This window comes from Molothrus aeneus, chromosome 10, assembly GCF_037042795.1.
Source record: "Molothrus aeneus isolate 106 chromosome 10, BPBGC_Maene_1.0, whole genome shotgun sequence".
Lineage (NCBI taxonomy): Eukaryota > Metazoa > Chordata > Aves > Passeriformes > Icteridae > Molothrus > Molothrus aeneus.
In genome coordinates, this window is record NC_089655.1 from 10616572 (window position 1) to 10634871 (window position 18300).

Genomic DNA, 18300 nt, shown 5'->3' on the forward strand with positions numbered 1-18300 from the left:
TTTAATGTTGTTAGGAGAAAGAAAGGAAATAGGTTGCATGCACAGAGTCAGCAGTGCCGGCTCTACCTTCTACATTACGCCCAAAACCTCCAGATAAACACTTCTTAAAACTAAGTAATAATCATACAATAATCTAATAATATGCAGCTTTGTATTGGTATGAAAAGGAAAATGGTATGAAGCTGTGTCAGGGGAGGCTTAGGTCAGATATCAGGAAAACATTTATCATGCAGAGGGTGTTGGGCACAAAATAGGCTCTCCAGGGCAGTGGTCACAGCACCAAGGCTGACAGAGTTCAAGAAGTGTTTGGACAATGCTCTCAGGCACAGGGTGGGATTCTTCAGGTGCCTTGTGCAGGACCAGGAGTTGGATGACCCTGGTGAGTCCCTTCCAACTCAGCATATTCTGTGATTCCATGCATTATCACTCAATCTCCAAATTCATTAAAGAGAGGCTCTGGTTGTTTGTGTCCTAGCTGTTACCTGGACTGTGAAATATGTTCTGCTATCTGTACAGCCACACAGGTGTATATATATATGAGTTTTCCAAGCAGACTGGAAACTGTGTGAAATTAGACCTGCCTGACTGCAAGTCTGCCAGACACAGGTGACCCTTTGGATACACCTGAAGCACAGAGCTGTTGCTTTAGTAAACAGGTATATTAATTTAGCACCAGGGTAAATAAACTGACTGATGAAGAAGCAGATGGTGTACAATCACTGTAAAACTTCTAAAATTTGAGCATTAAAAAAAAGGAAATGCTTTAATGTTTTAGCCTACATTGGATTTGGTTTTTCCAGTATTTTGACAGCAACCTATGTTCTCAAAATTAACGTTCCAGTTCTCAGTCACAGCATGATAGCATGCTTGGATAAAAGAGATGCATGCAACAAATCAAAGAATTTTTGTGGGAGATGCCACACAAGCTGAGAATGTCCTTCAAAGCCCTTTTTTATTTTTTAAAGAAAAATGTTAATGCATAATTTTTTCTCAAGACAGCTATTATTTAATCAATTCAGTAAATCTTCTGCATTTGCAACAATCTAGTATAGAAAAATATATACATGTTCCAAAATCCAGTGTATTATTCCCTGAAAGAGAGGACTGTACAGTGCTGGGTAGATTAGATTTCCCCCAAAACATATAATAAGCAGAAATTTCAACTCACCCCAGAGATCCTTAGCTGTAACTTATTAGCATTCATGAGGACTTCTGAAAGACTCCTCCACCAGCTGATGGTGCATCAGAGACCTCTTATCTCACTTTTTCAGACTTGTAAAATGTATTTCATCTGATTTCAATTTTTCAAGATATATTGCAATGAAGAATAGGTGTATGACTCCAACAATGTGAAGTTTTGCAGTTAACTCATTTTCAAACATTCTAGTACCATTACTGCTAGCATAAATATATGAAGATCCAGAAATAAAACAGATACTGATGAGACATTTCGTAAATATCATAAATAGTTTATGCAGGAATCACTCATTAACTTCAAAGAACACTGGGACAAAGAGTACGAGTCTCTAAGTCTAATTAATGGAAAGCCTGCCTTTTACTTCAATAATGTTTGTAATGTTGAACACTTAATTTCCATCTCTTATTTACAGACACTATTAAATCCCTCCTGCTTCTCTTTTTCACTACCTCTTTGGCCAATCTTGATGCCCACCCACAGCACTCCACAGAATAGATACTAAAAACACTTCCTGTTCAGAAATGCTCTTGATTAAACACCCTTTTTTTAAAATCTTGGTTTGAAAAGAAACATTGTTGCTGCAAACCGTGAGCAGAGAGGAACAGCTCACCTGGCCTGTCCTACAGACCAACCACCTCATCACCACCTCTGTCTGGAGTCACCTGGCACTGGAAGCCACCAGTGCCCCAGCATGGGCCATGTTCTCCATCCTACTCTAATCCACACAACTCACCTGCTCACTTCAAAGCCTGAGCCCCCATACTGGGGGGAGGGTTCTTCCCCACTGGCTAATAGGTACACTCTCTAATAAAACATAATAAATTATTTTAGAAGAATGGCACGTGCGTAGTCGCAAATCTTAGAGAAACTCATTAAAAATCCTCAGAGCAAAACATGGAAGGGATGTGTTACAGAATGTCCAAGCCAGCCTGCTGCTGGCCACAGCCAGGCCAATGCTGTAATTAATCCACATAATCCTGCTGCATAATCACAGCACCATCTCTCTGTCCTGCCCTGCAAGAGGCTGTTTGCAGATGCAGCAGCCATTTTATAAAGCCCATCAGAGAACACAGAGTGCTCTTTTTGGGTGAGTTGCGCTGTGCTCCCCCCTTCATTCTCACACAGTGCAGGTACTGTCTCTGGGGTGAACAGCTCTGTGCTGACAGGGTCTATTTTTAGATCTCAAAAACAGCATTCTTCCCAACCTCTAGACACTGTGCCCTGAACCACATGATCAGCAAATCAGCACATTACTGCTGACTTCTGAGTCTTTTCAATCCTGTACAAACAACTTTAAACTTGTGTCACCACAAGTAACACAAAACAAATAATATCTCCCTAAATGTTTTATCTTTGATATAAATAACTTATTCAGAAAGAATTGCAAGAGGCAATTAAAGTACCTTGCTGAGTAACAAAACTTGGAAGGAACACTGTGAGAAATGACTCAAAAAGGATGTAGATCAAAAAGAGACACACACATAAAAAAGTCAAACCAAAAAACCCACTCATATCTTCCTCATTTTTCTTTTAAAGTTCCATTCAGAAACTTTTTACAAGATTAAAAAAGTGCCCTCATACAAAATTCACCAAGTAAGAGAAGAAACCTTTAAAAATACACTTGAATAAACAGAAAAAGAGTTGGGGAAGGAAGAGGAAATTATATAAAGTAAATGTATCAACTGACATGGTCCACAGCCTTACTGTGTGACTGCTTACAGAAACCTACACCATCTTGTGGCCTCCTCATATCATTCTAGCTTAAATAACATCAACAAAAGCACTGGCAACATTATTGGTTTTTTAATATAAAATCACCCACTTCAACTTTTTGTACCTTAGAATAAGTTTTTCATGTCTATCAAGAAACGTGGAAATTTGTCTATAAGAAAAACTTTATTCAAGTGACTTATTGAAAGCTAAATGATTAAAAACTCACAAGGCACGTCAAATTGACAGACCTCTTCCACATATCTGGATCAAATCTGAAGTAAAGATCAAATTATTTTTCTATAAGCCTTGGCAGAATTATGGATTTCAGTTGAGTGAAGATAAAATTCATTTTCACACCAAATAACTGAGTTACTTTTTAAGTAAATCACCCCAGACCTCCACTTCATTGGACAAAAACTGATGATGGGAAGTAAGCAGAATATTTCCATACAACTGAGAAAGAAATTCACAGGCTCTTTCCTAAACTAAAAAATTCATGCCTTAGTTTCAGCAGCTGGAAAATTTTACAAAGAATTTCACTATCAGGAAATGAACAACCAAAGAAAGTATTGAAAACCACATGGAAGCAAGAGGTCTCAGAATACTTGCACTGCATGAAATAAGCCATTTTTGTGAATTCAACCTCGTGTAATAATCATCCAGGAAAAGGTACATTTTCACCTTATGTCACCCAGCACACAACAAAAAATTCAAAGTAAGAATCCCAGCGACAGAAATTCAGCTATAGAGAAGAGAGGACAAGAAAAGCTATGAAAGAGTAACACAATACATATTTTAGTTATCTAAATCTATAACCTATGTTGTATGGCTTGTACAGCCAAGTGGAGCCTTCATAGAGCAAGCTGGGCCCTCTGCTTAGGAGCTTAGACCAAGCTGTGCCTTTAGGCATTTTCACCACTGCATAAAAGCTACCAATTATCCTGTCTTCAGGATACTTTTATCATAAATTAACTACTAAAAAGCAAATTCAAAAATTTATTTCAGAGACATGAGAGGGAGGCTTTAACTCTGATAAATTAAATGCAAAACAAGATTAAAAGGGGGAAAAAAAGCCTAAAACTAAGTATCTTAGAAGGAATAATAATATTAAAAGAAAGTGGAAAATTGTTTGAAGGAAATAAACATCGCTAATGGAAACCACTGATGATAAGAATTAAATTATTCTACTAACAACCTTCAAGCAGTATCTTTGGAAAGTGATAGCTGAAAAAGGAGAGAACAAGGTACTACTTCTGTATTTGGGGATTTTCTGTATTGGCTACGAACTTGGAATTTTTCCCCATGTTTCTACATCAGAATGTTTTTAATTTTACATTTATTAGTGTGGTAAGTTTTCAAATAACAATTGTAGCAGCTTATAGTTCCTTTAAAAATATGCAGCCTTTCAAGCAGATAACAATAAGTGCTTTTATTACAATGTTTTTAGTTTCATGTCATTGGTATAATAAAACATCTGCCCAGAAATCTCAATTTAATTAAGCCTATTGTGTCTATGCAAAAATATAGCTTTAAATCTGTGTTATTTCCCACATCCTTAAAAATAATGTATCAGGCTATTTTCATTATCCTCCTTCCACAAAGATGCTAAACATTTAATTGCTGAGTGAAACAAATAGCATATTTCTAAGGCTCCATATTCACAGAGACAACACTAGAAGATAAAAAAGCAGTGCAATTAAACACTGTTAAAATATAATAGGAAATCTGATCTTGTAATGTATTTTTTCAATTTTCCTGTCTACAGGCTTAAGCATCTTCACATAGCATCCCATGACACAATCCCTGACAAAGAAACACCTCAAGCCTTCAATTATATACTGCAGCATTTGCCAAAAGCTTATTCAATTAGAATATATAAAATAACTTGCATCATCTCAAGGTATCAGACATAAATGACTATGTAGATTTTAAAGTGAGTGGTGCCAACTGTGTAAGAATTTAGAGTAGCTCTTGTCTGGTTTGAATGAACCAATGTCTGAAACATGGTCCCAATATCCCATTAGGATCTTTCAGCACTTAAAGGAATTAGTCCCTTGTTCTGCTGAGTAAACCATCAGCTGTCACCTAGAGGTGAGGGACAGAAAGTCAGCATGTTACTCACCAATAAAGTAGTTGTTGCCTAATGCAAGCATTTCTTCAGAAAGCACAAGTCCACCCAGTGCCTGGAGAAGAGTGACACTTCTGCCATCAATAAGTGAACACTGTTTAAATCCAGTGCTTGTGACCTTCCATAGCAGGATGAGAGAAGCAGTAGCATCTTGCCTTATTCTAAGAAAAGAAATTATGAGAATATTTACATTGAGGAAGTCAGTGTAATTAGGAAGTACATCACTGTAGAACTGAACCTTAACAAACATGGGAAACTTAAATCTAGCAAGTATGGAATTAGGAAAAATCCTGAATGTCTTTAGCATGTCCACAAAACTTAAAAATGCTTCAACTGTAAGATTTGCATAATAGTTTATGTAATAGCAGATTAAAATCATACAGAGTCCCAATTTCTGATACTTGAAAGTCACCATCTTAATACCCAAGAAGAGTTTTAGATAAATACCACATAATAGTAAAATATATCCTTATGAGGGATCTTTATTCAGTCTTTTTAATTATGCCTTTTTGAGTATTACCTCCATCCTACAGTGCCATTATTTTCTGCAGCTGAAGTACACCGAGCCCTGCTGTTTACTGAAGAACATTCAATGTTCACTCAATACCAGGAGACAGATCCTGGTAGAAATCCTCATTTGTCTGATACACCAGATCGAAGATTCAGGACAGTTTATTCTTGTAAATCAAATGAGTCATGTAATGCTCCCAAGGTCACTGAGCCCATGGTGCCTTCCTGAATATTGACAGATTGGATAGAAAGTCTACTGCTGCATCCACTCTGTCAGCTCCATTAGGGAGCTACATTATGCCAGTCTTTGTCCTCACAGGGCACTGTTTTTCCTACTCACCTCCATAATGAAACAATAAAAATCTGTCATATTTCTGGTAAGGTCCCAAGTATTTGCATTAATTTCCTATGAAGGAATCCAAAATGAGTTTGAACAAGCCTCCAGAAATATAAACATAACTGCATCCAACTGCTAAAAACTGGTAATTCTCTTCTGCTGAAAACAGACCACCAAATACCTAGAGATGAAGCTCTATTCCACAACATCCTGTACTGAAATTGTTTCAATCCTGCTAAAAACAAAGGCAGTTTATCCCTGGTCACTTGTTATTTGACTTCAAAACAAGAAAACCAAAGTGCCACAGACATTAAAAAAATCTTGCAACTAGGTGCCATAAGAAGCAAATTTTTTACAGTATTTGCACCCTCTTTAAGAACAACTCCAATTGCAATTAAAAAAGCTCAATGTCTCACTTTTAGAACAGGATAGCAACTGGTTTTACAGTTTAGGTCTCATATGACAATCAAAACAAAATCAACTTATTGAACTGAAATTATTCCCCTTTCACAGCCATTGAATCAGGTAAGTTACTTGTACCTTTAAGATAGTAAATGAAATAAAAATCAATCTTGACTTCCACTAATCTACTCAGGCATAAAACTCTATGAAATATACACAATGTAAAAATTATCAAAACTGACTGTGTACTCTGCAACCTCCTTTAAAACTGGGTTTCTCCATCAAGGCGCTTAAATACAACTTTAGAATCCACAAATGCTGGCTTTTTCCTGATTCCAAGAAAAGCCACTTGTTTGCTTTCAGATTGCAGCCAGCCAGGGCATCCACACTCCCAGACCTCCTCCTGCCTTAGGCTCATGAATGAGCACAATTCAAAGCCCCGTGGGAAGGGTGGGATGGCCCCCACGTTTAACAGTTACTGCTCCAAACTCTCTGCAGCTTGTCTGCTTGCATCACTTTGTTTTTTCCTGTGAGCATGGCCTTTTTTAACAGAAACATGGGATTCTGAAAGATGAGATGACAGTATGAGAAAAGTAGGCTATTTTGGGAAAATGTAAGTCTAAAATTGCTGCAAAGCTGTGAGCCAGAGAACTACGTTGGCAGATTTTTTTTTTAAACAAAATTTCCAATAAGAAAATGCCTCATCCCAGTGACAGAATCAGATCTTTCTAGGAAGTCAGGTTCTGTTAATTAAACATAACAAAACAAGCATTTTAATCCAAAAAGCATGATTTTGAAAAGTGAGTCATAGAATAAATTCAAATTTTTTGAGAAACATGTTTTTTAGGACACAAAGATTTCACAGCTGATGGGGACACCCAAAGCAATAACCCAGAAACCAAATACAAATGCACAATATATATGCACTTATATAGTCAACAATAAGACTTTCTATCAGCAAGTTAATCTTCAGATTAAAGAGGGAAAAAGTGTTCACTGCACTAAGTCATATCTTCTCCAAACTGACACCTTCAACACATCTGCCCTAATTCCTAATGCATTATGATGGCCCAGAGACAGCTTACATGCTGACATCTTCTAAAACATTAAATATGTGGGAGAAATTATGCCAAGCAAAGAGCTATCATGGCTCTGCTACATGCTTGGAGTCTGTCAGAATTCTCTCATCTTTTAGTCATTTGACAAATTTGCCTGTCTGAAAACTTGTTGTCTAAAATATCCAGTCAAAAGAAAAGAAAAGTGCTTTTGTATTTCATCACATATAAGAATATTCTCACTTTATTGAGGTATTCTGTGGAACTTCAAAGGAGATAAGCCGGCCTCCAGCAGAAGTATTGGAACTGGCATTCCCACAAGCCACATCTGGGGTTATCTGAAAAGAAAAAAAAACTTTATTTAACAATAAACCATAAAATCTGACTAAAGAAAACATGAAAGATTTTTCTTTACAAATGACACTAGTAGTCCAGCAGTCATCTTCTAAAAATCCTCAGGAACATTCACTGAAACCTTTATGCTGCCAACAAAGGTGCTGAAAATTCACATAACCATCCTTTCAGGGTTTTGTTTTAATAAAAAGCTCCTGCAGAAAAGTGTGAACTTCTAAAGGCATCTTCCTTTAAAAGTTAACCTATTTAGAAAAATATGAATAGTTTTCTGGTCCTTTAGAATAATAAATGATGCTCTAACATTTGCTACATCCAATAAACAGTTCACCATTAATCTATGCAATACTGAAGGATTTATACTAACAAATACAGACATTGCCTTTCTACTACCCTGAAATATGGGGTTTTTTCCCAAACACATTTTTCCTTTAAAAAACACTCTCCCACTGGCCCATTCCTATTCTTTCCAAGTAAAAATTGCTTGGACAAACAGTAGTTTCAGATAGAAAAAAAAGTTACGATCACAGTGAGAGCAAAAGGACACGTTTGCCAAATCCAATGATGCCTAGTAGGCCAAAAAATAATTTATTACATTAACTACATCCAGACACCATACACAGTGTCATGCAACGCAGGAACCACTGAGACTCCTTAATTATTCAGATCTTCATAGCAGTAATTTCCTAAAGACAGTCTGAAAATTATTAGAGTTTCCAAGCGTACATTTATTTCAAATAAGGAATACTTTATGTGGCATAATTGAGTCTATCACTTAATATCATCAGAAGTTTAAAATAACTTTTCATGTATCTTCATCAACTTGCCTATGAAATGTTACACTGGAAAAAAAAAAACAACAAATCACTTTAATCTTCAAATTTCTAGGCAGTTTGCAATGCTATTCTTTCAGCCACAGAGAATGTTTTTCAAACTTTTTACATCAACCTTAATCTGAAAATACAAATATGCAACCTGACACACTTCCATGAATTAATCTTACATCAAAGCAAAAGCCAGAATAAAATTTGTAAATTTAAATACAATTGAAATTTTAAATATTACATGAATGTAATGAAACACATGTAAATAATACATGAACAGAAGTCCAGAATATGATGCAAGTAATAATTTTTAGGACACTCAGAGTTTATCTTGACTCAGGCAAGACAGATACTCAGTATTCACATTTCCCAAGTGAATGATTTCCCAGTGTCTAGATTGCTCAATTCCTTGTTGAATTCCCTGATGTATAGAATACAAATACATATAGTTCATGAAAATAAAGCAAGATGCAATTTTATTGTATTTTTTCAAATTAATTTTGAAAAATTATATAACATCCATTACAACTTTTAAATCTCAGAAGTCAAAAGTATGGAACTAACAGTCAAAGTACAATGCATCCAAAATTAGTTTGACTAACACTCTTCCTTTTATATTTGCCAACATTTAAACTTTTTTTCTTTGAGAATCTGCATGCCTATTGAAACAAAGGGGAAAAAGAAATAAGTATCTCTATTCTCATACAGTCTTATACTACACCTATAACACACTCCTTTTTATAGTATTTCTATAGTTTTACAATTTCATCATTCCTAGTCTAAAGTAAAAAATACAGATAGAGTAAGTATCTAATGTTATTTAAAGACAATCAAAAGAAAACATAACTGCAATGACATCCAACACTTCTCCTGAAGCATTTAATAGTACAGAAACATCAGGACAGAGAGAAGGTTCTTGGGGAACAGACTTATAAACATTTACACAAATGATGCAGCTACTTTAAAAATAGTCACCAAAGAAAATAAAACCTTCATGCACCCTCCAGAGTCTAAAGTATGTTTAGGAGCTGATTACAAAGATAAGCTCCTGTGTAAACAGAGAATACATCCAAGACTGTTCTTCAATACCTTATTTAGAGCTTAAAATTATCAAATATCAAATTGTTGACATTAAATACAGAATTCCTCTTTACATAAATGTTCCATAAGTTTGCATCTAAATCATGTTACATTTTTCTTAAAAGATAACATAATATATAAAAACTATATTTCTCCTTCAAATACTTTTAGACTTTATATAGGTAAAAGAGAAGCATCATTTGAGAAAGCAAGAGTGAAATCTTGAGAGTTCTCACTCCTACAATTTCCACCTGGGCCTTAACAAGCCAGCAGTGATTTTGTTAGATTTCCTTACCAGGTCATAGCAGTGGTATAGAAGAGATTGCAAAGACAATCAGGACTGGTGCCTAAGAGAGAAATAGACTGTTCTTCCATATTACAACTTTTCTGAAGAAATTAAATAGCACGAGTTAGGCAGATATTCTCCTGCCTAACAAAGCCAGAATAATGAGATATACACTTAATTCAACAAGTGCTGAAATGCATACATAAATCCCAAGGCAATATTTTTACATGAGTGAGTGCCTTTATTACTTTCCTAAGTGTACTAGACTTTAATTCTATAAGGCTGAGAAGAGGAGCATACAGACTAAGTCTACATTTATGCAGCCTCTCAGTGCTGAAATTAGTTCTCTAAAGATAGCTATTGTATATGAAATTTCATAGTAGATTTCTTAAAAAGTTGAGCAGACATTTGTGATTCTACAAGGCCTTATCAACACAGGCAGACTAATCCTGACAGTGCAAAATCCAGCCATTCTGCTGCCATGATACGTTTGCATTTCTTTTGTATCTCAGCCCCAAGTTGATAGAATGGCAGAAGGCTTTTACTTCTTGCAAAATGCACCACACTTTCCTCAAATTTAAAAGTGGTTTGTAAGTGGGATGGCCAAATTCATATATGCCTTGGAAAGTCTTCACTACCCTATCAACAAGGTATTAATAAACATTTCTGAAAACCAACAGATAGTTCCAATCAGTGGAGGAGGCTGCCCAGGTATCTTGTGGATCTTCCATCCTTTGAGTTATTTAAGTCTCAGATGAATAAAGTCCTGGGCAACCTGCTCTAACTGACCCTGCTTGGAGCAAGGGTTTGGACTAGAAAAACATCCAGAGGTGCCTTGAACCTCACCTACACTGTGAGGCTGTCAGTGAAAAGTCACCCCATGAGCCAGTTGCCTATTGAGTATTTCCTGTTAATTGTCATTGTAACTTCAGTGACACCACAGCTTTCACTAAGTCCCACTCCAGCATACAGTGAAAGTGCTTCTTTTGAAAATATCCCCAAATTAACCACAAATAAGTATGTGTGCATGTGTGTGCACATTCAGGCACACACAGCTACCTGTGACTCAGGTACATTCCTCCTATTCTGAGAATGTTCTCCTTCAAAATATTGCCTTGGGAATTTTCTCTCTGGTCAACCTGCTGTTTTTTCATCTCAAAAAGCTCTTCTCCTGTTTTTAATTCCTAGTGGAGCAACAGACAACTCTGCACAGACTTGCAGCCAGAGCAAAGTGAGGCAAATTAGCCTGGAATTAAACAGAATGTATGAATGTACACATAATTCTTGAACTAAATAAAAAAGATGGATACAAATTCATCCTACAGCAAAGATCAGTGCTTAAAAGTAAAAAAAAAAAAAAACAAAAAAAACCACCAAACTAAAAGTTTAAACATATTTGAAAAGACATTATGTTGTGGAAGGAGTGAGAAAATGAGTTTTTTGAGAAAAGCAAGGCTGTGTTGTAGGGTGGTACCCCATGAAAACTGGTATGGTCATTATGAAAGAAAACCTTTCAGTTCTTCAGTAGGACAGAAAGTGTCATGACAAATGCAGTATGAGGAATGGTCTTGTAAATGCTAGTTCTTTCAGATTTTCTTCCAAGGGATTTCATATTAAATTTCAGTTCAATAAAGCAAGTTTCATAATGTGCAATTTTGGCTTTTCTGAACATACAACTACTTTTTTTATCAGAATAGAGCCTTCAGGATTTATTCTCTTCTGACCCTGTAAGTGTGGCAAGAGGTATCCCTCGTTTTTAAGACATAACATGTTTGGCAGTCTTCCTTATGTAAGGGAAAAATAATATGTGAAAGAAATAAAACAGGTTAGATCCTAACTATAGATCTTGAACAACTGTTGGCAAATAAAAAGTGAAAAGAGAAGTAGGAAAATAAAAGGCAACAGAATAGAACCATAAGAGAGGGATCTAGTACTATCTACTTAATGTGAGGATGTCAAGCAACAAAGCAGGATCATTTCTAGCACAAATTGAACTCAGAACAAAATTGTTGAAGAAAAAAAAAAAAAAACGGCAGTTCCAGGACCCTTTGCCCTGTAGCACAGAAAAACTACTGCTTCTGAAAAATCTAGTGTCATTTATCTTAATCTCCACATCACTGCACTTGGTTCTACCCTCAGAGTTTCAGATGGGACAATACTTGAAAGAAAACCAGAACAGAAAGAAAATCAAGGTTTACTTCTAACATGTCTCACCAGTGGGAGAGAAAAGCAAAAGTGTTTAGAGTAGGAGTAATGCCTCTCTGAGGAAAACCAGGGGGAGACTGACAGACTGCATCCAAAAACAGTATCAGATGAAGAAGGCTTACCAGTTATCACAGCACTGAAACCTGGTGTAAGGGAGGCTGCACATCCACCCAGCAAATTCTGTTGCTGGCAGTCTGTTTCTTTGCTCATCTGAGCAAGAGTCACTTTGTAGAGTCAGCAACCACAGCATCAGAAGGATCCAGCACCTTCCAGTGCATGGCAATCCTCCAGATAACATTATTAAAACTTTGTTTTTCTGTCACAGACTATCAATGCCAACATCACACCAAGATGCATCAGCAGGCACAGGAGGCTCTCTTACACAATGACAGATTACCTAGATTATCATACCAGCAAGCTGCCTTCTCATCTCAAGCCATGCACCAAATTCAGTGTCAGCTTCATAAAATCTGACATTCAGTCTGTACTGGTTTTGGCTGGGATGGAGTTAATTTTCTCCACAATGGCTTGCACAGCGCTATGTTGCGATGCTTGCATGTTTTGGACTTGTGATGAACACAGGGCTGATAACAGGGATATTTTAGTTATCACTGAAGTGTTCACACAGCATCAAGGCCTTTTCTCAGAGTGCCCTACCAGGGGGCAGGCTGGGGGTGCTGAGGGAACACAGTGGGACAGCTGATCCCACCTGACCAAAGGGACATCCCCAGCACAGGAGGCCATGCTCAGCAATGAAACTGGGGCTGGGGGTGGAACTTGGCCAGAGCTGCTGCTGCTCAGAGACTGGCTGGGCATCAGTTACATGGTGGTAAGCAATTAGGGCTTTTTGCATTACTTGTTTTGTTCAGGTTTTTCCATTCTTGTTCTCTATTTCTCCTTTTTCAAATTATTGAACTGTCTTCATCTTCCCATGAGTTTTCCCACTTTTACCCTTCCAATTTTCTCTCCCATCTCACTGGATAGGGCAGTGAGCAAGTGGCTGTGTGAGGCTTAGATGCCTATCCTCTACTTAGATCACAGCACAGTTATTCAACAAAGATTACTTCCATCAAGAATTAAGAGTCATTTATTATTCCAGAGTCTATGGAGCTATTCTGAAAAGAAAGATAAACACTGTGTAAACAAGTGTTCATTGAGCAAAAATGGCACATAGTCAAATCTTTGCATGCAGTGTATGAGCTCAGGTCATTGGGTTCCAGTGGATAAGCTGGGACATAAATTTCAACCTAAGACTGTCAAGTCAGCTGTAGATATTTCTACACCAAAACACTGAAAGGCAGTAAACACATCAGGTTTTGGGGATTTTTTTTTTCCTCTTTTTCCCTCATACTCCCTAGGACTTCAAAACAGGATGATTCCTGAAGGAGCAGTTAAATGAATCCAGATACTTTTCAAAAACAGCTCTGGATAACCAAAAATTCTGAGCCCACCCACCAGTATAGCTTCAGAAGAGAAGACCTTCAATATCTTGACAGAATTGTACTTGCTAGAATTTCTGTCTCAAAGAGCTTAAATTTTAGGAAACCTAGTATTTATGACTGTATTAAACATAATTTAGTAATGGAACATAATAAACTGAGGTTTGTATGAACTTCACATAAGTTTTTTTTAAGCATATTGAGCTTTTAGAGACATTTAAGGTTTTATTTAGAAAATAAAGAGTAGCCCCTATCCAGAGATGCTGACATCAAGTTGTCTATGAAAATGATGCTTCTATACAAACAAAAAGCTCCATAAATTAATATTGCAGGGGAGAGAGTTATTGAAGTTACAGATTTATCCTAGAAGAAAGCCATTATTATTCTACCAAAATCTCTTCTTCCTTCCTTCTCCTTATGAGTTTGTAGAATTTATTTTTCTCAGAGCAAAAGAAAAATTATAGAAATTTCAAAAACAAATCTTATAAACAGTTAGAAAAGCTGTCCTAGGTCAAACCAAAATCACACACATTCCAGCACTTCACAGCAATAATAAGAGGGATGTGAAGAAAATAGGGTAAGCAAAGGACAAGCATATATACTCCAACCTGCACCCATTGAAAGCTTTTCCTAAGATGTCATTTTTAAAGATCAAGTTTATATTCTGTATTTATCAGTCTCAAATGGATCTCCTCTGCTTTTATTCAGATTCTGTTTCTCCTTCTGCACCCATACCATACTTTGACCAAAAAATGCACCAACATTTAGCAGCACATAAAAGTAGCCAAGACTTGAAGGTTCCTGTTTCAAGAATATACTTAAGAAATAATTCTGCCATTGCTGCAGAGCAGGAACACTCAGGATTTTACACCTGATTCAGCCACACTCCTAAAGGCCTGCAATTTACTGACTAAGGACACATATAAAACAAATGCTGTCCCCACTGCAAGGGGAATTAGAAGTTTATTGTAGCCTCTAATCATTAGTTCCAAAGCCTTGAATCTGAGCACAAAATTGCAGTATAAATAGAAGGTTAGACTAGGACTCACATGCTCAGCATTCTAATTTCTGGCTGCACACCTGGCAAATCACTTCACTGCTCTGTGCTTCAGCATCTCAGTCTGTAAAATGGGAATAATACAGCTGATTTCCTTTGAAAAGAATTTCAGGTCTATTATGAAAAGCTGTATATAAGAGTATGGTACTGCTATTCTTACCATTGACTTTGTACATTGAAACCTTTATTAAATCCATTAATTGAGTAGGATTAATGAGATGGTTTCTTTTTCCCTCCATTACTGGCTAATAAATATCTCCTATACACTGTAACACAAAAGATGATTGAACTGGGGAAATGTGGTTAGTTGGATCTCTCTTACAAGGGGAACCAGTTGCCCCAAGTAGGAAAAAGAATTACCTTTCAATGGATGAGCACAAAGATAAAATCATATTATACTAAAGAAAATCAACTGAGAGAAAAAATTCTTGCTTATGATCTATGGTTTTAGTCCTTAATCTGCACATCAAGAAAAGATTAGTTTCTTATATGAAGACCACCAGAAATTAAACTGCATCCAAAGACACCTGTGTGTTACCTACTGGTACAGACACTACTGAGACAGTTGATTCCAGAAAGCAGTGCTAAATGTATCCCTGCTATCCAGGGAATACAGAAAACATGTCCAACTGTAAGCACACATCATGCCTCTCCTAGACAGCTTACTTCTCTCAGGTGTTCGTTCTTTGAGTTCCCAAAACTTCCCAGAAAAGCTTTCATGGAAACTTCATCCTTGCAAGACAGTGAGAGCTTTCATTTGGAAAGAGTCTGGCAAAATTTCTCTCTGAGACAAAAGGGTCTGAAGAACATTAATTCACTTCCAGTATCAGTTTAGAATAATTTGGAAAACAGCGTGTCTTGGAAGATTTAGAAAAAACAAACAACATAATATCAGTATTTGTGGTCCTCTGAAACTCAAAGATCAAAAAAGCACATTTATGCAATACAAAACCTACAGCTACTCTTCCTTTTAAGAGAATGAAGGATCAAGTTTTGCAAAGCTCTTACAGCTATGAAGAAAGGTAGTGTTTTTGTTATTAACACATTTGACTTTCGAAACCTCCACCAAGGAGGCTTTGGAGCACAGACCTCCAGGCAAATCAACTCTCCTCAGTTAATAGAGATCAGATACAATGTCTTGAATCAGCAACTGAAATCTCTTTGTTCCAGATAATCATCTCTCTCACTGTGAATTCCAGAGAACAAGGTAGAAGGTCATTATGCCACACTGGAGGGCTTGTCAAAAATACAAGACCCATCACAGTATATTAAAACATATCAACACAAGCAATTTTGTAATAGGATGGCAAGCAATTGCCATGCTAGTGTTAGTCATGCAATAGCAACTGATGACCTATCTGCATTTCTTAGGTAACAGAAGACATGCAGAAGGGTGAATTTCAGCTATTGGAATAGTCACTTGTGAATTATCTGCTTGACTGAAATTCTTACTGAATCTACCTAAAATGCAAACCAGGCAGAAATGTTCCTTATACAACACCAGACCACAGATTGAGGAAGACACACCAGGGAAATCTGGTACAGGGAAGAGCATGCCCTTAATTGATCAGGACATATGGACTACCCATGCAGAGATGAGACTGCATTTAAACTAAGTAATAAGAGCAGATCATTGTTTGTTTCTGCTTCAGTGCTCTCTCCAAACTCCATCCTTGGTGCCTGACATATGTTCTACTGTAAAATAACAGATATGGGAGATGGAATTCCAGGAAACAAAGCTTTATGCTCCAGACATTGCCAACCAGCACTCCCACTGAAATGGAATACAGTCCTATAAACACTTCTACATTAGCTAAAATCAGAGTTGTAACACACCAAACATATATTTTACATGGTTTGATTCTACTTTCATAAAATTGATTAAATAAATTTTACAGTGGAAACTTCAACAAATATGTTTGGGCTAGAAAAGAGTGATGAAAAATACACTTGTTCCATGATTAAACTCCTGCCTGCTCACTTTCTCATTATGCAGTATGTTAAAACACCTCAGGAGAATCAAACTCATTGAAACATTTCAAAAAAAAGACACAACTGACATTTTACCTATTTATTCCTGAATAACCTGAAATAAAATTATATTACAAGGCTTTTCTCAAAAAGAAAAATATGTCACAAAAATTCTAATTCTTGGTCTACAGAAATTTAAGTATTTTTTCAGCAACAAGTTTCATTATTCCTAGCACTTGGTACTAAGCTGATCATTACTTTAACAATAACTTGGTTAAGCTTGATAGTTTTTTTAATTTTTGCGGATACTTTAGTCCATGCAAAACATTTAGGCATTACAAACAGCACAGAGGGCAACGCAGTGGAAAGGAAAGATCACATTTATTAAGGATCCTATGTTGTGTGCTTTCCAGCTGTAGTTTTACCAGATATTGTTGCGTTTTGACGGAGATTTGTTTGTAGGAGTTACAACAAATGTTTAAAATTTAAGCATTTAAAAGTTTCCACCACTGTCATTGCATCCCTAGAGCTGTGTCCTGTGTAATGTATTAGCTACCACTTTTAATCTTCAAGCAACTGTGTTGTCTTCATAATGCAGAAACATGTGGCAAAATGCGCTAATAATGGCAAATAGCAAAAAACATATTAAAGGAATTGCTTTAACTTTTAGCATTTCCTAAATTTATTTGATGTTTGGAGATATGTTGTCTCACAATTGACTGGAAGAACCAATATTACCCCATTCCAAAGAAGTATCTAATACAACACACCAGCCAACTTAAGTCCATTACTCATAACATGGATCAGATGGGGTTTTTTTTTTTAATTTTATCAGCATATTAACTCAGGGCAGAGATCACATCTTCAGTCTTCTCATGAGGACATCATGAAACCACACAGAAATGACAACCCAAAAATAACACTCTAAAGGTTTTTTTGTCAGTGAATTTTCACTGTGGCCGAATAGTCTCACCTCGATTTCATCCCATTTGAGATCCACGACTCTCTGTCCAGCCCTTGGCTGCCACGTGGGTAAGGTGACAGTGGCTCTGGAGCGGGGCAGGGCAATGTCAGGCTCCAGGGTGGAGGAGGCCGGGCTGCTGTGCCGGGGTGAGGTGGCCTCTGTCCCCGGGGAGGCTGCAGGGCTGCGGGCGGGGTGCTCACAGTGCGCTCCCTCAAAGCCTGCACTGCACACACAGAGGTAGCCATCCCCGCTGGTGCTGCAGTTACCATGGAGACAGGGGTTGCTGGCACAAGGATCTGAAACAAACTGGAAAAAACATATCATATAGGTCAATTACTGATTATAAAGGATTTATTTCTGGTTTTTAAAATACCATAAAACAGGATTCTTTTCCCCTACTGTATTCATCTTCTGAACATATTTATGAACCAAACTCATCTTTGATGTATCTTCAAGGAGGTAAATTCAAAGGATTAAAGAAGAATACAAATTATATTAACTACTTTCCTCTGACCATTTATGCTAATTCACTGTTGCCACATTCAAGCAAAGAGATAAACACAAAAAAGGAACATGACCACCATTCACTATCAGGAATTTTCAAAAACAGACTTAAAAGAGTAACCTATTCAAAGAAAACATCAGATATGTTGGAATTTAAGGGAGTAACAGAAATAGGAAAGGGCACAGCACTTGTATAGATCAGCAGGTTACAAAGCAGCTGCAGCTCTTTGTGGTCAGAGCTAACCACATCACACAATCCTATTTGTGGACACAACT

The 18300-nt window shown here is 36.9% G+C and overlaps 1 protein-coding gene across 1 annotated transcript in view; it reads right to left on the minus strand.

Moving 5' to 3' along the window:
• DNER (delta/notch like EGF repeat containing) overlaps window positions 1-18300 on the minus strand; it is a 108578-nt gene that overhangs the window by 45182 nt on the left and 45096 nt on the right. Inside the window, exons 2-4 of the mRNA XM_066556649.1 lie at window positions 17530-17826; window positions 7587-7681; window positions 5034-5200 (exon numbers count right to left, since the gene is read on the minus strand). Coding sequence (XP_066412746.1) covers window positions 5034-5200; window positions 7587-7681; window positions 17530-17826 — 559 coding nt within the window. The remainder of the gene's footprint in view (window positions 1-5033; window positions 5201-7586; window positions 7682-17529; window positions 17827-18300) is intronic.